Source organism: Hemitrygon akajei, chromosome 15, assembly GCF_048418815.1.
Source record: "Hemitrygon akajei chromosome 15, sHemAka1.3, whole genome shotgun sequence".
In the NCBI taxonomy this organism is placed as follows: domain Eukaryota; kingdom Metazoa; phylum Chordata; class Chondrichthyes; order Myliobatiformes; family Dasyatidae; genus Hemitrygon; species Hemitrygon akajei.
The window spans coordinates 62585002-62608669 of NC_133138.1; the positions used below are offsets into that span (position 1 = coordinate 62585002).

Consider the following 23668-nt stretch of genomic DNA (forward strand, 5'->3'; position numbering starts at 1 on the left):
GATGCTCATGGATGCACGAGACGACAGAAGCAGATGCAAATTTCTGGATTGAGTGCAGATGATCTGAGTGAGAGAAAGGTCACAAGATGTTGCTGAAGAAAAATACTTGATACAGATACATAAACAGAAAATCATCTCGTGTCAAGGATGAAAGTTGTAAACCAACTGTTTCAGTGTCAAGTGGATGCCCAGGAGAGGACCGTGATCAATTATTGTAGTGGGAACAAGTGATAATTTGGCCTCTAAAAATTCAGTTGAATTCCTCCCTTTTCAAGACCTGACTATCGACAATATGAAAGGGACAGTGTAATATGAAAGTACGGCATGGTAGCACTGTGGTTAGCACAACGCTTTACTGTACCAGTGACCTGAGTTCAATTCCCGCAGCCCGTAAAGAGTTTGTATGTTCTCCCCGTGACTATGTTGGTTTCCTCTGGGTGCTCTGCTTTCTTTCCTCAATCCAAAGATGTATGGGTTGGTAGGATAATTGGTCATTGTAAATTGTCCTGTGATTAGGCTTAGATTAAATCAGGGGATTGCTGGGCAGCATGGTTCGAAGGGCGAGAAGGGCCTATTCCAAGATGTATCTCAATAAATAGATAAACACGAATATAGTCCAAGGAAAGTTATCCACAATATATGAATATTTATGGATGAAGTTCAGCTACTGACCCCTCACTCCTTTTTGTTCATGTCTGAAAGGCATAATCAGGTGTCAGCCATGAATATCAAAGCACTGTTATGGAGTCTTTGGCTTCCAATCTGTGTAGAGTTTCTTTAAAAAGCAAACACGAGCAAATCTGCAGATGCTGGAAACTATGCAACACACACAAAATGCTGGTGGAACGCAGCAGGCCGGGCAGCATCTATAGGGAGACGTCTCGACAGTGCTTCTCCCTATAGATGCTGCCCGGCCTGCTGCGTTCCACCAGCATTTTGTGTGTGTTGCATAGAGTTTCTTACTGAGTTTGAACACAATTAAGGATAAAATAGAATGGTGTCACCTCACAGCTTTTAAAATTTCCTCAAGGTCTCTATAACAGGCAGCAACATGATTTTTGTTTTCGTCTGTTTAATTCCTGTCACTGAAAGACTAGCTTCTGTGTAATCAGGAGGGTCTTTCTCTGCCCTTACCTACACTGAATTGCCTCTTCTGTGCCTGCTGGATAGGATTTTATTTCATACATTTATACTATTGCTTCAACCTTTATGGTCCTTTCAGCTCTTGAACCAACCGGCACAACCATAATCACCACAGTTTAGCAACAGTACAACTACTTTGTACTAAAATGGACTGATTTATTTTTTGTTCTAATTGTCTGCTTTCTTGTAAGGATTGTGCATAATCTATATTTAATGTATGTCTTCTTGTGACTGCTGAGTGCTTGTGATGCTGCCACAAATAAGTTTTTCATTGCTGCTGTGTATATGATAGCAAACACTGATTTTTTTTCAGTCCGTAAAACATATTAAACCATGTTATCTAAAGGTGCGCAGCATATAATTTGTAGTACCTTTAGGAAATTCCAGTTTCACAGAGGGTCCCAGCAAATGCTCTTCACAACTTGTGTCCTGGTCAGGTGATTGCAATTCAGACCGATGCTCCCATTTACCTAAAAAAAATGTTGAATACATTACTTTCTCACTTATTACATGAACCATGAATATTTACAGCTCCTACATGAACCGAGGAGAAGGTATAGTTATTTGTGCATATTGCATTTTTCATTAGCTTTTCCTTCCACGTGAACACTGCAGACTGAACAAAGTGCAGCCTTGAGGAAGATGCCTTTCATGATCTTCTGAGTAGTACATCAGCAGCGTAAAAAGGCCTTGATCTGATTTTTCACCAGTCTCATATTGTCTTGATTTTACTTGTTTTGTTTACTCTGATGTTCTCAGTATGTAAAGGGTTGAAAAATGTGAACAAAATCCATAAAAGCAAGTTAGTATGCTCAGAATAGTGCCTGGGAATATTTTCTGTGCATGGGACTGTTTACGTTTACTGTACCAGCTAGATCAGTGGGATGATTTTTTTTCCACTTTATCCTCTTGACTTTGCACCATCCATTTGTCATATTTGAGCAGAACAATGGTAGTTATTAGAAAGCCAAGTGAAGTGTCCCTTTTCAAAAACCCTTTCAGGCAGGGCCAGGCATGAATCGTACCAAACAGAAACTCTCAATTTGGCTACTAATATTTATATTCAGTCAATCTGCAACAGCTCTATTTCAAAACGCTTTTTCATTTTGGTCAACTCATTAACTAAGTGCCAAAAAAATAACTTACAGGAGTTTGCAGTGAAGGAATTAGATCACAAATTTCCATGAACAATCCCTTAAACCCATTGAGAGACACACATCTGACTAGGAATTCTTCTTTAGTCATGTGCAGAAAGCTCACATAGTATGGCTTTGTACTCTATTCCCAACACTTGGTTGCATTAATTGTGATATTGCAACCAACAACAAATTTCTCCCTTTCCACTTCATGTTATGGTTTCACCAAGGTAAGGTCCATTAATTTTTTTTCAATGATAACATGTTTGGAATCCTAATTTTCCCAGATAGTGAAAATCCTTGTATCAACAGGGTTAAGTTGATTAAAAACAATGTTCTTCATTAAATTTACATTTATTATGAAGTTCCAAAGCTTGGGACTGCATCCAGCAATCATTTAAAGTTATTGGTATGGACAATTCTTGTCTACTCTTACCTACTGCCATTTTATCTCCATGTGTAGATTCTCCGTCTGTTTCAACAGACTGGTTCTGTAGATCGGACCAATAGCCAGAAGAGTTAAGAGATAAAAAAGGGGATTCTTTCTCTGTAAGGAAATAAATTGTGACAATCGAAAAATATTTATTGCAGAAGCCAACTTTGAAATTCCATTGAAGAAAATGGTCACAGAGTTAACAGAATGTAAATTGAGTGTCTGAGCTCTGCAGCCATGATTCCATATAATAGCAACTTAACAATTTCAGCTAAATATAATTATTATTTTTAAACACAGGGACAGGATTCACCGTCTCATTGTCATTCCCATCCTAATGATGGCTACTAGAAAGCTTGAAGGCGGAATTCAAGCTCAGTTTTTTTTTTCATATTAAATAGGTATTTCTTATCAATTTTCTCTCAACCGTTATAAAACACAGCTGTCAAGATACAAATCCACATATTGTTCTCTATTGCCAATTTTCAGTTGTAAACCTAACATTAATTACTCAAGAGCGCATTTTCCTTTAAGATTTAACTTCATCTGTGGGGCAGGAATGAACAAAGCCTGTGCTTGTCTGGTAGATGATTAGCTCCATAGATTTCTGTGCACCAGTTGTTAGAAATTGTTTATTATTCTAGAGGGCAATGTCTGAGACATAGGTCTTACAGGCAGGATAAGTGAATACATTTCAGAAACCCAGCGAAGTTTAACAAAAAGTAAATAGTTTTGTTGGACATTCTCCCATTTCATGAATTCAAGTTTCTCAGTGATTTATGGTAGATATTTGCAGATAAAATGCAGCACAATTAAAACTCCTTCAAATATTTCAAAACACTTGCTTAGGGAAAAAGAAAGCAGCTGCAAGTGCTTATCCTGACCTGGAATATATACTGAATCCATTATCAAAGCCATTCTTCTGATTGTACATTGTTTAATTGCAGTACATGCATATTGTAGACAGAAAGTTCAACATACAGAGCAGGTTGTATCCAAATGGACAGGATGTACTTCATCAATGGGTGTGGCAGGGGTTATGTTAATGAATAGTTTGGGACATTTTGGATTAATGCAGCTGCAGGCAACATATGACCAAGTACTTAGAAAGCCAAAGACTACTAGTAGGAAAAGAAATCAAGAAGGAATGGAACGGAAAACATGACTGAAAGCTGGAATGGTATTTAAATGCAAGCGTACCATGTGAGGCCACTGCCCCGTTGACATGCCAGGTAGACAGGTTGTCTACCGGGCATACAGTACAGTATTACGGCTTTTAAATGAGATCTGGGTTAAAAATGGATGAGAATATTAAATGAAATCGGTTTATTGTCACATGCACTGAGATACAGTGAAAAACTGATTTGCATGCCTTCCAGTCTAGTTCATCACTTCAGTGCATTGAAGAAGGGCAAGAGAAAACAGTAACCGAATGGAGGAGGAAGTGTCACAATTACAAAATAAAAACAGAAATCCGGAGTGGCTATAAAGGTGCAAGGCCACAACAAGGTAGATTGAGAGGTCGAGGCCATCTTATCATAGTAGGGAGCTGTTCAATAGACATAACAGTGGGATAGAAGCTGTCCTTGAGACTGCTCATGCGTGCTTTCAGTCTTTTATCTTCTGCTGGAGGGGAAAGAGGAGAGGAGAAAATGTCTAGGGTGGGTGTTTTTTTTTAATTATGTCGGCTGCTTTACCAAGGCAGTGAGAAGTATAGATAGAGTCCATGGATGGGGGGTTGGCTTCTGTGACGTGCTGAGCTATCCATAACTTTCTGCAGTTCCTTTCAGTCCCAGGTAGAGTAGTTGCCATGATAGATCCAGATAGGATGTTTCCTATGGTGCATCAATAAATATTGGTGAGGGAGGTCAAAAGGGAGATACCAATTTTGTTTGGCCCCCTGAGGAGTAGAGATCAAGTGCACTTCCTTAGCCATGGCATCTACATAGCTGGACCAAGGCAGATTATTGGTGATGTTCACCACTAAGAAATTGAAGCTGTCAACCCTCTCAGCCTCAGCACCACGAAGTTAACAGGAGCACGTGTACTATTCTCTTTCTGTAATCAATGACCAGCTTTTTTGTGTTGCTGGGACTAAAGGAAACATTGTTGTTATGACACCATTCCACGTGCTGTCCAATTCTTTCCTATACTCTGAGGGCAGAGCTATGATAGCACTAGAGAGCAGCTACTTCAAGCTCATTTGTGGTAACAGCTTAATTTCTACCTTTAATGTCTCTTATTTTCCATTGCAAGGTGGATGGAGTTCTGTCAGTGTCCATGACCTGCAGCTGCACTCAAGCTATGGTACTTTACAGTGATGGCTCACACTCCTGGGGCCCAACAACTGGCCATTTTTTGATATTGCAAGGGCCCAGCCAAGAAGATTATTGTGCATTCGGGCTTTGTGGCCCTATGAATGAGTCAATCCCCGGTCACTGACTGAAGTGTCATGAGAGAAAACGGACTATCAGGAACAGTGGATCATCTGTCTTGGTACTCAGTGAATCATTCTCTCTCTCTCATTGGTGATGGAAAGTTCGCTGCTGATTCTCAAGTTGCAGAACTCAAGGGGAAGAAAAGCTTAACAGCATAATCAGTAAGTTGTTTTGTTTTTATCTCCCTCTCACGGAGTAACACCTCTCTGCTCCTTCGTTAGGGAGAGGGTGAGAGACTATGGTATGTCAAATTGTCGGGAGCATGGTTAGTTTTTTGTTGTACTGCAGATCACGGTCTCTCTTGGGGACTTTGCTATTGCTTGCTTGGTGGGTGTAAGGCGCTGATGCTTTTTGCTGAAATAAGCAGGGGACGGTTGATGCTTTGCTACTGCCTGTATGTGGGAGGAGGGGAGAAGGGGAGTGCGGGGTTCTAATGTTTTTACTCTCACTCATTTTTAGGGTACTCTTTTGTTTTCCTGGATGTCTGTGAAGAGCAAGAATTTCAGGTTGCATATTGTATATGTTCTCTGATGTTAAATGGAACTATTGAACTCATCATTATTTGAGATTCAGCCCACTCTGGTGTAATGGAGCTGGAAACGTGCCAACAATGCACACACGTAAATTGGAGTTAGAGCAGAATCTGGCCATGTGGCCATCAGTATATAGGGAGTAAAGGAGGGAGCACCAGTGTTGAGGATAATCATGGCAGAAGTTTTGGAGCTCACTTTTGCTGAACTGTGGTCTGTTGGTCAGGAAGTCAAAGATCCATTTGCAAAGAGAGGTGTCGTGGCCCAGGTCTAGGAGATTGCATTGAACCTGCTTTGGATTCTAGTAGTGAAGGAAGAGCTGTAGACAATAAACAATAGTCTAACAAGGGTGTCTCTCCTGTAGGGAGAGGGCCAGGGAGGTAACATCTTCCACGGACCTGTTTTGGTGATAGATGATGAATGAAACATTCCTGGCTAAAATGTTTTCAAGAAAAATATACAGTAAATAGGAAAAAGATAGGAGCTAAGAAAGAAGGTGGCTATACTGAGCAAAGATAAAGTTCCAGAATTGGCAGGATATATTTGAATGTTTTAATATTTTGAATGTTTAGATTGCGTTAATGTTTTAATGTAATGTTTAAGATTGCTGTTGGTTAAAGAGTATTCTTCCAAGGATCTCATCCAAAATTGGATTCTTGCAGAAGTGTGCAAAATTGCAACAATTCCCCAGCATACATGCTGACAAGTATTGGAGATGCTTTTTAAAGGGAGCCTTAATAGGTTTCTCCAGTCAAATTTCTGTATTGTACATATTGCAGCTGTGCTCTTATTTTAGTAGAATGAGCAAACTTTCAGCATCATGGATACATGAGAACTAAAAGGCTTTAAGTGCAAAAATAGTAGACATGTTCTCAAACAATATGGTGCCAGTACTCACAATTGCACTCCAGATTTTCCGTGTCCCAAACTGGGCACATATTCCCATGCCTTTATATCTTGGAATTCTTTTCCTGATTCCATTGCTGAAACATCTTCCTGATAAGGAAGATAATACTTCTAGTCGAAATTGACTCTTCTACCTTTTTAGGGTAACTAGCAATAGGAAAGGATTGTAATTTGGGCAGACTTCTGCAATCTCTATTTAACAATATATCCTTTGATAAAAAGCAGGTAGGAAATCTTCCAAGAGTGAGAAACAAGCTCAGTTTTGGCCAATTTAAGTACTAGCCAGATTGAAAGGCTCGGGGTTTCAGGGCTATTGGCAAGGGATGATCTGGTGTTCAACACGCTGCTTGGCAAGGTTTTCTCATCTCTGTGCTGAACAGAAGCTATGGCCTGCAACTAACAGGCTCTTGGACCAGCTGCAGTGATGAATGGCTTCGTGGCTATGAACTCACTTCTATGAACTGTAGTCCTGAATGTTATTCGCTTAGTTTTTATTGTTTGCACAACTTGTTCTTTTTTTTTGCACATTGAGTGGTTGACAGTTTTTTAATGTGTTCTACTGGGTTTCTTTGTTTTGTCACTGCTTGTAAGGAGATGAACCTCGAGGGTGTGTATAGTATACATACTTGGATAACAAATGTACTATGAACTTTGAACATAAAATATTTTCAAAGGCCTTTCCTTGGTTAATGAAAATCCTTAAGCTGGGTGGAAATAGTTACTGGTATGTAATTTTTATGCAATGCCATCATGATAAAGCTATTTCTCCCCTTCAACAATCTAAACATTTTTTCATAAGACTGATTGATTCAGAATTTTCAGGTCATTCATTCTGAACGGATCTCAACTTGTACAACTCTAAACAAGGTCCAAACCAAGAAATTTGCAGAGCCAAAGGTTGAAATTATCAAAACAATAACCATGTATCGGTCAAACTGCAAATAGTTCGGACAAGTAAGTTTATATAAGTAATCAGAAACATACCCCAATGTGGATCTGGATATAACTTAAGCAAGCTAGTTAATTATTGTGGAAAAAAAACTTTATCTCATCTTGTGCATAAATTTATTTTTACTGTCTAATTACACCTGGTCCTGCTGGCACACCTTAACATTGCCTTAGTTTACTGCTAAGCTTCCTGGTATCCTTAAGTCATTGGATTGATTGCTCAGTGCAAGTTACTTTCATTTCACTGCCATTCTTTATTATTTTAACCTTGTGAATTTCAGATACTTGAACAATACTCCACATTTCACAGGCTTATCAAAATTTTATACAACAATGCCACTCCCTGATAAAACAATGCAGCTTTTAAAACAATACTATTTAACTGACTCCTTTCAGAGTTCTTCAAGTAAAAGGCAACTTTTTAATTTTACTTACTTAGTGATTCAGCTTGCAATAAGCCCTTCCAGCTCTTCGAACCAAGATGCCCAGTAACCCCTGACTTAACCCTAACCTCATCATGGGACAATTTACAATGACCAATTAACCTTCTAACCTACATCTTTGGACAGTGGGAGGGAACCGTTGCACCCAGTGAAATCCCATGCAGTCCACAGGAGGACATACAAACTCCTTACAGAGGATGCCAGAATTGAACTCTGAACTTTGACACCCTGAGCTGTAATAGCATCATGCTAACCACTAGGCTACTGTGGGTTGTAATTTGTGAGAACTACACAAACTACAACTTATTGCACAATAGAAATTACAGCTACACAGTTACACCATTGATCTCAGCAAGAGCTTATATGGTTGCCAAATCTTATTATCTTATCCATACTAAACCATGAAGGAGATAGACTTCTCTCAGTACACTGAGGTCAAGAGAAAAAACTGATCAAACATTAATATACTATTTTGCATTTTCTTCAACGTTTAAAATTTAGGGTGCTAAATGCTATAAGCTTGGAAAATTGGTTTTGAGAAGTGAAAATAATCGGCATCTGTTGTCTCTAACGTCAGCAGGCTTTAGTGCTTGATAATTTACAGGAGTATTGCACACAGTTAGCACTAAGGCATAGAAGAATAGCACTGCATTATAGAAGGCAGGTTCTAACAATTCCCAATGCAGTGAACAATAGAAGAGTTATAATCCATTAATGGGACCCCAAACTCCTCTCCATATAAACTCAAAGACAATGCAGAAAGCAACCACAATAAACTCCATAGTGAACCACAGGGTAGTCAGGTGCATTCAGGTAACACTGCACAATTAATCAGGTCAGAGATCACATTTTTCAGAGGTATATCCCACTGGGTCCCTCATGCCTCAGTGCACTTTATCTCCACTCACCCCACGTGCCCCCCCCCATCCCCAACTATCTTCATCACACAACATGCAAGCCCAACATTTATAGCTTTGTCCAACACTGATACAGTTAGCTTACACCCATGGCAGGTACACACTGCCTGTTGGCCCACATCAAGATGCAATTAGAGGCAACAGCAGATGACTAGCAGGAGACAGGGACTCTGTATGACCTGCCCTTTAAGATAAACCAGAACAAAAGAAACCTTGTGGACAACTAGTTTGAAACACTCCTGGCTTGAGGAATCTGAAGGGTATTCATCGTGAGAAGAAAACTTGTTTCTCAAGGTACGGCTATAGAGAAGCCAGATGGTGGACACAGTGGCAAGATGGAAATTTAAGAGATCTTCACCATAGATAGAAAAAGTGGAGCCTTTTCTGGGAGAGGAAGATATTATCAAGGTCCTGAAAGAGGATACAGAAGAGACAACACAAAAGGATGATAATGGTAGTACGGTTAGAGACTAATGAACCTGTGACTCATGGAAATTGCTGATGATTCAAAACATGATGACATCTCTTTAGTGAACATTGTAACGTTTTCTCCCAAACTAGATCCTCAGCAAAATTCTATGCAGGTGAATGAAGCTGCAGCAGCGTGTGGAAATAAATTATGGTTATTATGTATCAACTCATTGCAATAAACAGAGGGGATAATGCATATAATGACCATATTCCTAAAGTAACCAATAAAATGCAGTGTAAATGCTAAAAATTTTCATGATCACCCATTATGAAACAGCCAATTTAAATGAATTAATAACATTTTCAAGTTTATTGTGTATGATGTTGCTTTAAATATACTTTGCACTTCTCACTTATTCAAGGGAAATATGGAAAGTCAATTATCTTTTCACCTTTCAAATTTAGTGCACTGACTGCATTTCATTTCTTATCGCTAGCAAACAGACTGAGATTACGAGAAGAGTAGAGACCTCTCATTATGCATTTACTCTCAGAACACATGTACAAGTGAATCAGAAAACTGATGCAACTCTCAAGTCTTTCTAATTAAAACTGCAACTTTGATTCAGTAAAGTTCTTCAAATCCTGCCTGAAAGAATTGCCATCCCAAGACACACAGTTCATTTGTTTTCTGTGATGTAGGCAAAGTGATTTCATCCAAGTGACTGGACTCAATGACAGCTGCTGATGGAGGGCACAATTTAGTCAGCAACTGCCCCCGAAATTTACCAGCTATTGTAATCATACATCACAAAGTTTATTCCACAGTTCTCTAACCACACTCTTGCTTCTGAATATGCAAAGCGCACCGATTTACATCATAGGTAAAAATATTAAACAAAACCACAATCATATTAAGATAAAATGATTTTAAAGCCAGGTAATATCACTTGGCTTCTTTCCACCAGCTCATTCTCAATGTATCTTACATTCCTTACAACCATACTCACTACCATGTTGATCATTAATTTGAATCGGTTGCTTTGTGCCCCAACTGTTTGCAACACGACGGCCTGGCATCTTGCTTCAGTGATGTCTACGGCTGAAGATGATCACCTTCTCACATGCACTGCCAAATGGCAATTGATTATCCACTGTTTATTGATTTCCCTCTGCTTGTGTAATCACAAAGTGATTGTTGCTTTCAGGGAATTAATTCAGGATTCCTTTTACTTGCTACACAACTTTAATACACAGGTATTACACAACTTTAATACACAACTGACTGTATGTGATTAATTTTTTTTTTCCTACTGCTTCCACCTATCATGTTTTCAGAGTCAAGTCCTTGAGTGTACAATAGGGACTTTTCACAATGATTCAGCACAGTTTCTGCAGGCTTCAGATTCAAGATTGCAACACTGTCACTGGAGCTTTCACACTCAGGATCTCCACCCACATTTCATAAATCCTATTGGGTCCTTGAAAAAGACCATCATTAAATTAAAGCATCAATGGACTACAGTCAGTAAGGACAGGCGACAACACCTCTGCCATGATTATTCTTATATTCTAGTGCTCCACAAGGTGTGTCCTCAGCCCCCCCCCCCCACTCAACTCCCTGTACACTCACGACAGCATGGCCAGATTCTGCTCTAGTTCCATCTTCAAATTTTCAGATGATACCGCCATAACACTTTGTATCTCGAATACTGATGCGTGGAAGGTCAGGAAGGAAATAGGGTGCTTACTAACATGGTGTTATGACAACCACCTTCCTCTCAAAGTCAACATAAAAATTGCCAGTCAGAAAGGAGGTGTTGCACTTGTTCCTGTCTCTATCAATGCTGTTGAGGTCGAAGGGGTGGAGAGCTTCAAATTTCTTAGGAGCGAACCTCACCAATATTCTGTTCTGGTCCACCTATGTAGATGCCATAGCCAGGAAAGCTCACCAATACATCTACTTTCTCAGGACACTGAAGAAATTTGGCATGTCCCATTAACCCTTACTGATTTTTATCCAAGAACCACAGAAACCATTCTTTTTAGATGCACAATGGGTTAGTATGACAACTGTTCTGCACAACAGCAAGAATCTGCAGAGAACTGTGGACACAAATCAACATATCAAATACAGCAGTCTCCTCGCTCTGAACTCTGTTTATTCCAGAGATTCCCAACCTGGAATGGAATTGGTCCATGGCATAAAAAAAGGTTGGGAACTCCTGGTCTATACTTATTGCTGCATTCGTAGAACAGCTAGCATAAACACCCTGGACAATCTCTCTTCTCCCTCCGCCACTGGGCAAATGATACCAAAAATTAAAAAGCACATACAAGGAAGGCTGAAGGATACCTTCTAACCTGCTATTATAAGACTATTAGATGGTTACCAAGTGTGATAAGATGGACTCTTGACTTCACAATCTATCTCTTTATGAGTTTGCACCTTCTGTTTACATGAACTGTGTTTTCTCTGGAGCTGTTATGCTGCATTCTGCAATGATATTGTTTTGTGCTGTGTAGTGGTCTGAACCGTACGAACAGTATGCAAAACAAGCTTTTCACTGTATCCTATTACAGGTAACAACAATAAACCAATTCTGGAAGGATATCAGACTCACTTTCCTAGAAAGTAAACCATGTGTTGTGCGCTTCTTCTGTGCAATACAATTGATGGGTAAAGTTGATCATTAGATGTATTTGCATCTCCTAAGATGTACAGAGCAAAATGGTGAAACAAATTATGCACTTCCATGGTCGCGATGCATTGGTCACAAAGCATACAGCAGCATCATCAACTGTTACACCATGCACATTGGACATTGTTGCTGCATCAGTCTCAGGTGAACAGGCTGAGTCTCACCAGGAACGCAGCCCCAACAGAAGGCACTCTGTAAAGACTGCAAAACTCACATTTTATTCCTGAAGTCATACACACACCAACTTTGTTCATCAACATTAAAGGTCTGGGAATTATAATACCAACAAGTTGGACACCAGGTACAAATAAAAACAACTTCACTCAACCCCATCCTTCTCCAGCTTTACCCTCCAGATAAAATGGGCATGAATTTGCTGTGTTTAGTACAGATAGAACATTACAGCACAGAAACAGGCCTTTTGACCCTTCTTGGCTTTGTGATCTCTATTGTATAATAAAACTTCTGGCAGTTTGGAATATGCCAGATCATGGGCTTGATGTTTGCAAATGTACACACCTGTGCTTTTCTTCTTGCTAATAATCTAATCATCAAGAGCTCATAATGTCAGTTTCTCCTTTCTTCCCAATATGTAGCACTTAGTCCACACCCATCAATTATCATTTTGATCTAAACCAAATCTAGTTTTTTTCAGTTAAATACTGTAAAATGACACTAAATTACAACTAATTAAATTAAGTAGAATTGAAGATCAGGTGATGTGTTGTAGCTGAATGATGTGGGAGCTGGTGGACCACATTGTGGTTCCTGGTGACCACATCTGCAGCAGGCATTGGTTGCTCAAAGGACTCAGGTTCAAATTTAATGGTCTAGAACCCAAGCTTCAAACACTGATGCGACAGGGAGGGAGAAGACTTAACTGGACACTGTTACAGGAGACAGCCTCACCCATTAGATTAACTACTTCAAATTCAGTCTGCAGTCAATGGCAATGGTGTGATTGTGTGTGAGGGAGGTAGGGGGATCTAAGAGGTAGTATGGAAGGAATCTCAGCCCCTGAGTTTGTCCAACAGGTTTGAGAATCTTGCTCCCTGTGTGTAAGGAAGTGGGGACCATAGGAAGGATGAGCAACCAAATAATGGTTTAGGAAGCCATTCTTAGGAATGAAAAAGAATGAAAGAAAGAGAAATGTAGTTGTAATTGGGGATAGAATAGTTAGGAGATTAGACAATTCTCTGTCACAAGGATTGAGACTCCTGAACACTGTGTTGCCTGCTTGATGCCCAGGTTCAAGATATCGCATATGACCAGCAGAGGAATTAGGATTGAGAGGGGAAAAATCCAGTTGTTTTGGTCCATGTAGGTACCAATGACATAGGAAGAACAAGGAGAGAGGTCCTGTTGAGGGATCTCGAGCAGCTAGGGACTAAATCAAAATGAAGAGCCAAAAAATTAATATCTGGATTGTTTCCTGAGCCACATGCAAATAGGCACAGGGTTAATAAGATCAGAGAATTAATATATGGTGTGGGAGAAGTGGGTTTGAATTTGTGGGACATCGACAGTACTGGGGAAGGAGGGAGCATCTTAATGGGACAGGCTCCACCTGAGCCATGTTGTGCCCAGGTTCTGGGTAGATTGCACAACTAGGTCTATTAAACTAAATAGTAGGTGGGGATGGGTGGGTTTAACAGTTTGGAAAACTGAGGGTAAAATAAAAGGGAGATCTTGATTAGGCTGGTGTTGGGTCCACTACTTTTCACATTGTATGTTAATAATCTGAATGACAGGACTGATGGATTGATGGCTTTCTGGCCAAGATTTCAGATGATACCAAGGTAGCTGGAGAAGCGGGGAGCATTGAGGAAGCAAGGAGTCTGTAGTAGGACATAGTTTAGGAGAATGGGCAAAGAAGTGGAAGATAGAATATAGTATAGGGAAGGAAGCATATTGTCATACACTTTGGAAGAAGAAATAAAGGTAGACTTTTCTAAACAGGGAGCAAAATCAGAAATTGGAGGTACAAGGACTTGGTAGTGTTAGTGCAGGATTTCCTAAACGATAACTTGCAGATTGAGCTGGTAATAGGGAAGGCAAATACAATGTTAGTACTCATTTCAAGTGGATTAGAATATAAAACCTTGAAGAGGACCATAACCTTATCGCAGTTTGGAGACTCTGTGACTCAATGACCTGAAGAGCTGTGTTGACTGGAGTCAGGGCTTTTTGCTTTTGCACTTGCTGGAGATTAGAAGAATGAGAGGAGAGCTTATTGAAGCCTACTGAATGTTGAAAGACTTAGAATGGGCCTGGAGAGGATGTTTCCAGTAGTGAGAGAATCTAGGACCATAAGGCACAGCCTCAGAATACAGGGATATCCATTTAGAACAGAGATGAGGAGGAATATCTTTAGCCAGACGGTAATGAATCCACAGCAGTTAAGTCATTAGGTGTACGTAAAGGGGAAGTTGATAGGTTCTTGATTAGTAAGGGCATCAAAGATTATGGGGAGAAGGCAGGAAATGGGGTTGAGAGGGAAAGTAAATCAGCTATGATAGAATAGCAGAGCAGACTTGATGCACCAAATGATCTAATTTCACTGTCATGTTTTATACATTGCTTTTCATTTTAAGCAGTTTCAATAGCTATTCCCAGTCCAAAACTTTTCCTCAGTCTCTAATCAGGTTAACATAGACCAAGATAATGTTTCCATATCGTACTAAATTCAGATGAGAAAATGGATATGACTGACCATTTTACAAACTTTATTGAGAAACGACCATAGGAAATGGGTCCTATGGGCTCACATTATCAAATAAACAAAATGCAAGTCATAGTCTGCAGAGTCATTTACATCTTCCTATCCACATTTCATATCGTACACAATCAATTGCTCTTTTATTCACTCAACTGATAGATATTTGACTTGCCTATTGCACATTTCTGCAAATTGTCATTTATATATAAATAAAGTACCTATATTGTGCTTTCCACAACCTCAGAGGTTCCAATGCACATCACAGATAGAAAAAGCACCAACTTTGAATTTACAGCTCACTTTAAAAAGGAATATATCCCAAAGGAGGTTGACACTATTCAGGGAGATGAGTCATTTTTGCATTCTGAGCAATTTCCGCACAGTAGATATGCATCAAATAGTTCAATTAGCACTACAGATCCTTTTAAAAACATTGGGGAGGAGATGTTAATTAGGTTTTAACATTGTTCTCAGAGTGACCGTCATCAGCTACTCCTGGGACACTTATATTTTAGACTATGATCTCTACCAAGGGAAGACCCACTACTTATTTCTCTCCAGGTGCTTCTCTGTCTCCCATGAAAACAATGCATGTATCATTTCTGTGCCCACATCTTCTGATCGGCCCAAGCTAAGGTGCCCAAATACTTAAGTAGACCAGACCCCATTCCCTTACTCGCTGATCACTAATGCACACAAAATGCTGGAGGAACTCAGCAGGTCAGGCAGCATCTATGGATTGGAATAAGTTGTTAGGGTTTTGGGTTGAGAGCCTTCTCCGGGATTGCAAATTAAAAGGGGAAATAACCAGATGGAGGTGGAGGGAGGGGTGGTGAGTAGAGTGGGAGCTGCGGGGTGACAGGTGGATCCAGTTGCGAGGAGCAGGATAGGCAGTTGAGGAGGGGGAAGTGGAAATGATTAAAGCAGCTGGGAGGTGCGAGCTGAAAGTGACAAAAGTGCTGAAAAAGATGGAATCTGATAGGAGAAGACTAAAGGGAAGGAGAACAGGGGAGGTCAGAGTAGAGGACGGGGAGGGGAGAGTGGAAAAGTATTGAATCCAATGGGATTCAGGCAATCACAGGGGGAACAGAAGGGAATCATTACCGGAAGTTGGAAAAATCGATGTTTATTCAGTCAGGTTGGAGACAACAAAGGTGAAATATAAGGCACTGTTCCTCTAATCTGTGTCTGGCTTCAGCTTGGCAGCAGAGGAGACCATGGACAGATTTGCTGGTGTGGAAATGGGAAGTTGAATTAAAATGGATGGTCACTGGAAGATCCAATCTGTAACAATGGATGGAGCAAAGTTGCTCAATGAAACAATCCCCCAATCCGTACCAGGTCTAACAGATGTAGAGATGGTGGCACTGGGAGCACTGGGTGAAAAAACAGACACTAAAAGACTCACAAAGTGGAGGACTGCCTTACCTGAAAAGACTGTTGAGGGACTTGAGTGGTGGTGAGGGAAGTGTTGCGTGGTTGCAGGGTTGAGTGTTGGAGGGGGTTCAGTAGGGAGGAATGAGTAGGCAAGGGGGTCATGGAAGATCAATCCCTGCAGACAATAAGCTAAAGGGCTGCTGCCGATGCTGGAAATTCAGAGCAACACAGACAAAATGCTGGAGAGACTCAGAAAATGGGGCCGTATCTATAGATTTGCAGCATCGGCAGAATCTCTTGAGTCACTAATCATCAATTCATGATTCCAAACTCACAAATTCTTGATTATTACAGCTACCAGATTCTCCAATTCTCCCAGCTTCTCACCTATCTCCGGTCTTTGGCCAGCCAAATTGCTCAGACTCTCAAACAGATCTGTAATATACATCCTACCACTTGCTTCTATGCATCTCCTATATCTGACCACCCACCCCAATGGCTGTATGGCCACTGATGTCTAAAACGACCCTTTCTTGGATGCCTTCTTTGAACACACATGCAATGTCAGGGTAGTAATCTCAGGATTGCTGGGTGTGTTATGTGCTAACGAGCACAAGAATAGCATGATCAGGCATATCAATGCAAGGCTGACAGACTTAGGGGGTAGGGCTTCAGGTTCCTGGATCATTGAGGCCTCTTCTGGGGGAGGTACAACTTGTACAAAAAAGGATAAGTTATACCTGAACCCAACGGGGTCCAACATCCTAGCAGGAAGATTTAATAGAGCTGTTCAGGAGGGTTTACACTAATTTGGCAGGGGTATGAGAACCAGAGTGATAGGGCTGAAGAAATGGAAAACAGAAATCAAAGATAGTGTGCAACAGACATGACAGAAAGGACAGGCAGGAGATGAGGCATAATCACAGCCAATGGGATGAGTTACAGGGCAATAGAGGTGTGGTGAGGTTAAAACAGAAAGCAACAAATACTGGACTGATAGTGTTATATTTGACTGCACGCAGCATTAGAAATAAAATGGACAATCTTGAAACTTAGCTAAAGATTGGCAAGTATGATGTGGCCATCTCTGAAACTTGGCTAAAGGATGGCTGCCATTGGGAGCTGAACATCCAAGGATATACGGTGTATCGGAAATATAGGTTAGTAGGCAGAGGGGGTGGTGTGACCCTGTGTATAAGAAATAATATTAAATCATTAGAAAGGGATGACATAGGATTGGAAGGTGTAGAGTCTCTATGGGTTGAGTTACAAAATGGCAAGGGTAAAAGGACCTGAATGGCAGTTGTATACAGGCCACCAAACAGCAGCCAGGATGTGGATTACAAAGTACAGCAGGAGATAGAGAAGGCGTGTCAAAAGGGCAATCTCATGGTAATCGTTAGGGATTTTAACATGAAAGTTCATTGAGAAAACCAGGTCAGTACTGGACCTTAAGAGAGAGAATTTGTAGAATGTCTTAGGGATGACTTTTTGTTGTTGAGCCCACTAAAGGATCGGCTGTGCTGGATTGGGTGATGTGCCATGAGATGATGAGAGGTGATGAGAGCTTAAGGTTAAGGAACCCTTAGGGAACAGTGATCACAATATGATCAAATTCACTTTGAAACTTGAGAAGGAGGAACTAAATTTCAATGTGTCGGTATTTCAGTGGAATAAAGAAAATTACAGTGGCATGTGAGAGGAACTAGCAAAGGTTGACTGGAAAGGGACACTAGCAGGAAGAACAGCAGAGCAGCAATGGCTGGAGTTTCTGCAAAAAATTAGAGAAGTGCAAGTAAGATATATTCCAAACAAGAAGAAATATTCAAATGGAAGAAGGACACTACCGTTGCTGACAAGTGAAGTCAGAGCCAAAGTAAAAGCAAAAGAGAGGGCATACAAAGGCCAAAGGATGGGGAACCTTATAAAAACTTGCAGAAGGAAACTAATAAGGTCATTAGGAAGAAAAAGATAAATTTTGAGAGGAAGCTGGCGACCAATATCAAAGAAGATACTAAAAGCTTTTTTAAGTATATAAAGTGTAAAAGACAGTTGAGGGTAGATATAAGACCAATAGAAAATGACAATAGAGATATTGTAATGAAAGATGCAGAGATGGTAGAGGAACTGAATGCATATTTTGCATCAGTCTTCACAGTGGAAGACTTCTGCAATATACTGGGTATTCAATAGTGTTAGGAAAGTGAAGTATGTGCAGTGAAAATTACCTCGAGAAGGTGCTCATGAACCTTAATGGTCTGAGGGTGGATAAATCTCCTGGACCTGATGGAATGCACCCTCAGCTTCTGAAGGAAGTAGCTGGAGAGATTGCAGAGGCATTAACAATGATCTTTCAAGAATCGACAGATTCTGGCATTGTACCGGGTGACTGGAAAATTGCAAATGTTACTCCGCTATTTAAGAAGGGTGGTAAGCAGCAGAAAGGAAACTATAGACCTGTTAGCCTGACATCAGTGGTTGGGAAGTTGTTGGAATCGATTGTTATGGATGAGTTACGGAGTACCTGGAGGCACCTGACAAGATAGGCCAAAGCCAGCATGGTTTCCTGAAAGGAAAATCCTGCCTGACTAACCTACTGCAATTTTTTGAAGAAATTACAAGCAAGGTAGACAAAGGAGATGCAGTATGTGCTATACTTGGATTTTCAGAAGGACTTTGACAAAGTGCTGCACATGAGGCTGCTTAGCAAAATAAGATACCATGGAATTACAGGGGAGTTCGCATGGGTGGAGCATTGGCTGTTTGGCAAAAAACAGTGAGTGGGAATAAAGGTATCATATTCTGGCTGGTTGCCAGTTACCAGTGGAGTCCCACAGGGGTCAGTGTTAGGACTGATGCTTTTTATGATGTATGTCAATGATTTGGACTACGGGATTAATGGACTTATGGGTAAATTTGCTGATGATACAAAGATAGGTGGAGCAGCGGGTAGTGTTGAAGAAACAGAGGGACTTTGATAGTTTAGGGGAATGGGCAAGAAGTGGCAAATGAAATACAATGTTGGAAAGTGTATGGTTATACACTTTGGTGGAAGAAATAAACGGGGAGACTATTATTTAGATGGGGATAGAATTCAAAATGCAAAGATGCAAAGAGATTTGAGAGTCCTTGTGCAGGACACTGTAAAGGTTAACCTCCAGGCTGAGTTGGTGGTGAAGAAGGCAAATGCAATGTTGGCATTCATTTCTAAAGGTATAGAATATAAGATCAGGGATGTGATGCTGAGGCTCTACAAGGCATTTGTGAGACTACACTTAAGATTATTGTGTGCAGTTTTGGCCTCATTTTAGAAAGGATATATTGACATTGGAGAGAGTTCAGAGAAGATTCACGGGAATGATTCCAGGAATGAAAGGGTTACCATACGAGGAAAGTCTGGCAGCTCTTGGGCTGTATTTCCTGGAGTTCAGGAGAATGTTGGGGGGGGGGGGGTCCTCATAGAGACATTCCAAATGTTAAAAGGCCTGAACAGATTAGATATGGCAAAGTTATTTCCCATTGTACGGGAAGTAGGACAAGAGGGCACGACTTCAGGATTGAAGAGCATCCATTTAGAACTGAAATGCGGAGAAATTACTTTAGTCAGAGGGTGGTAAATCTATGGAATTTGTTGCCACGAGCGGCTGTGGAGGCCAAATCATTGGGTGCATTTAAGGCAGAAATAGATAGGTTCTTGATTAGCCAGGGCATCAAAGGATATGGGGAGAAAGCAGGGGAGTGGGGATGACTGGGACAATTGGATAAGCCCATGATTGAATGGCGGAGCAGAATCAATGGGCCAAATGGCCTACTTCTGCTCCCATTTCTTATGGTCTTATGCTCCAAATACCTCACTTTCCTTTAATCCCCAGGACGTTAAGATATTTCTTGTAACTGCTGGCACATATCCAAAATGGTTGTAGACCCACTGTTCAACCATCAAGAGGAACTTTTACCATGCACACTTTTCAGGATGGAAAATTGGTAATAAGGTGGAAAGGTTGAGTAAGTGTTCCTGAGCTAAGAATTCTAATGTTATGAAAATGGGTTTCTTGCTCAAGGGAGCCACTGAGTCAGTGAACAGAATATTCATGGGAGTAAAGAACTGATGCAGGCTGGAACATGGGCAATACCGTTTTGGATGAAATCAAGTTTATGAAGGGAAATAATGAGAAGTGAGCCTAATATTGGATACACAACCAAGGCTTCAGTAACAGACGATCAGTGGCAGGAGAGGTCAACAAACATTACAGAGGCGAATTAAAGGGTCTAAGGAAAGGCATATATTAATTGTTAGTGGTTCACCTCAGAACCAAGGTGACGAATATCTTAGTGTGGGTGCCAAGAAGAGGGACGCATATGCTGGTCTGGTAACAGATTTTGTGATGGGAACTCCATACAATATTAAGTTGGCAGGAATTTAATCTTATTTAGTATTAGCTATTGAACAGACCATTTGACAATTCAAAGACAGGCAAAAATTGGAGAGAAGCAATGAGTTGGACCAGGGACCAGGATATTGTTTCTCTGTATTGTGATGGTATTGAGTTTGCAAAACATGAAATTCTAAACTCAAAAGAAGATCTTAAGCCCTACCTGATGTAGATAGCTGCGGGTACCACTCACTATATTGTAGCCACCTACTTACTCTTCAAAGACTAATGTACTTTCCTGTTTATCCGTCACGGTAAGTTTAGCTGCCATTATCCGAGCAGTAGTTTCCTTACTTCCTACCAATGAGGAGATACTTCCAGCTAACAAAGTCGTTTAAACACAGTTCATTTATTTTTTAGTGATACACATTTAAATCCTGACAAAATTCTTAAAACACATTTAAAACTCTGAGATTTTCTGTCCTATAGAAGATTACCAAACTACAAGCAATCACAAAAACACTAAGGATTTCTCAAACACAGTTACAGGGTGTTATTTATGACTCTGGTTAGAGCTGGTTTCTTACCATTTCAGATGGAAACCCAATTGTACATTTTCAAAACTGTTGGCTACAGATCTGGGATACTCCAGAATGCTCAAGGTCTTCAGAAAAGAAAAGTCTGTTGATTTTTAAAATATGCTGATAATCTGTGAAAGATCTGTTAAGGATTATTTGATTTAAGGAAACTATTGATAATGCAGGTCTGGAAAGAGAGGGGGTAACACATGAATTCAGGGAATCATTAACAACTTTAGTTAACATGGAAGCAGGGAAGTGAAGTTGTAATCTACTTATCCAAGCTGACTGTTTTCTTTTGTATTGACATCATTAAAGCTGCTGTGATTGTTTGTACAATCTGCATTTAGCAAACTGAGATGTTGGTACAAGTTACAAACACAAGAGACACTGCAGTTGTCAGAAATCCAGAGCAACAGACACAAAATGTTGGAGAAACACAGCAGTTCAGGCTAAATTCTAATCTGCAATGTGGTCTTTGGGAAATTTAGTGTTTTATTTTAATTCTGAGTAATTTTGAGTTATAGATTCATTTCTATTGGGAATTGGGTGGGGAGAGAATCGAAAGTCTTTCATTTAGGGCAACTAAGACAAAAAGATGATGCAAAGTTTAAAAAAAAAGGTTGAATATTAATGACAGTCCATAGTTCCAGCTCAAGACATCCATTACTTTAAATTGGGGGAAATAAGCTCAAAGGAACCTGTACCAATAGCAACGCACACAAAATGCTGGAGGAACTCAGCAGACCAGGCAGCATTGATGGAAGTGATTAACAGTCATTGTTTCATGCCGTGACCCTTCTTCGGACAGGAAAGGGACAATAAAAGGTTAGGGGGAGTGTAAGGAGGACTAGCTAGAAGGTGATAGGTGAAGCCAGGTGGGTGGGAAAGGCAAAGGGCTGGAGAAGAAGGAACCTGATAGGAGAGGAGAGTAGACCATGGGGATAAAGGGAAGAGGAGGAGAACCAGGGGAAGGTGATTGGTAGGTGAGGAGAAAAGGCAAGAGGACAGAGTGGGGAATAGAAAAAGTGGGAACGGGGGAGTGGGGGGGCAGAGAAAATTACCAGAGTGAGAAATCGGTATTCATTCTGTCAGGTTAGAGGCTGCCTAGATGGAATATGAAGTATAGTCCCTCCATCCTGAAAGTTGCTTCATCATGGGAAAAGAGGCGTCTATGGACCTACATGGACTATGCAATGTGATTGTATTGAGTAGACTAACAAGATTCATATTGATCTGAACCAATTAAGTGGAAAGCCTGCTTAATGACATGGATTTTTAAATGGATATGTACTATTTGGTTGGGTAATGGACACAAACAGGAAATGCAAGACAGGTTATCAGTATAGAGCTGAGATTCCTCTGATTCAATTTGGACTCCATAAAGTACACAACTTATGTCTGACATTTCCCAGTACTGGCCAGCATTTTTGGAACAGACACGAGTTGATCAGATCAGTGATGAGCAGCAGATTTCTCCCAAATTGAATAACCAGTTTCTGGTAATTAAACCGATCATTAATCACAGCTTCATCAACACTCATTTAAAAAAATGTTCAGAAGAGGGGAAAAAGGGGGGAAAAGAGATATTAGGGCAGGGAAAAAAAATCAGAGATAGAGAAGTCGGAGGATTTCCCACCAAGGAATAAGACAAGTGTCATTCTTTATGAAGGAACTGTGTGAAAGTAACCTACATTCCTTATAATAAGAGGTTAGTAGGGAGACATATTTCCCTATCTTATGAGACAGTGAGAAGTAGCAGGCCTTTCATCTTCTCAAACTCATGCCACAAGATAAAGTTATACATGAATAGAAAATTATTGATTAATAATTGTAATGCCTTTAGTTAGCAGAAGTCATCTCAGACTTGACACTAACAATTGCCCTGGCATTAATTGCTGTTTGTGAAACAGTGTTCCAAGTTTTCACCAAGCTTTGCTTGTGGAAGTGCTTCCCAGTTTCAGAAAAGATTGCTTCTAATTTTAGTCTACGGTGCCGTTAAAATGTATCCAGACCCCACAACTATTTTTACATTTTACTGCCACACTTCTAAATTTAAAGGTATATTGAAGTAGAATTTTTGAGCTAACCTAAAAACCATTGTACATCATGTCAAACCAAAAGAAAAATTCCAAAACCTGTAACTTCCTAAAAACTGAAAAACAAGATTGAGAGGCTGCAAAAGTATTTATCCCCTTTGTAAGTACTAGCTAACTTTCCTCACTGCAATATACATATTACCTTACCAACTCATTCTATTTGTTGATGTAGAAAGTTGGAGGATCACCTGCTTTCAATGAATTCATAGGAATACACAACCCTTCTCTCTGTAAGTTCTAACGGTATGGTGGATTTTCAAAGTCCAAACTAAAATGAGGTCAAAAGAGCATTCAAGGCAAATCAGGAAAATTATAATAGAGAAGCACATATCTGAGGAAGAGTACAATACCATCTCAAGAGCACAGAACATATCTTGGAGCTCAATGTAGTCCATTGAGAAAAAGTGGAAAAAATATCAAATCACAACCACACTGCCAAGGTCAGGCTGCCCCTCTAAACTTAGTTGCTGGAGAAGAATGGCAATTATAAGAGAGAATACTGTGAAGCAAACAGT

The 23668-nt window shown here is 40.3% G+C and overlaps 1 protein-coding gene and 1 long non-coding RNA gene across 4 annotated transcripts in view; both read right to left on the minus strand.

Moving 5' to 3' along the window:
- The window catches only part of LOC140739410 (uncharacterized), a 972090-nt gene that overhangs the window by 123090 nt on the left and 825332 nt on the right, over positions 1-23668 (minus strand). The gene's annotated exons all lie outside the window — the stretch shown is intronic.
- Positions 1-23668, minus strand: part of sh3tc2 (SH3 domain and tetratricopeptide repeats 2) — a 103216-nt gene that overhangs the window by 53051 nt on the left and 26497 nt on the right. For 2 of the 3 annotated variants that reach the window (XM_073067672.1, XM_073067671.1), the window contains exons 4-5: positions 2716-2826; positions 1515-1613 (exon numbers count right to left, since the gene is read on the minus strand). In XM_073067672.1, the coding sequence (XP_072923773.1) occupies positions 1515-1613; positions 2716-2826 (210 nt within the window). The remainder of the gene's footprint in view (positions 1-1514; positions 1614-2715; positions 2827-23668) is intronic. The other variant, XM_073067673.1, reaches the window with a different exon arrangement.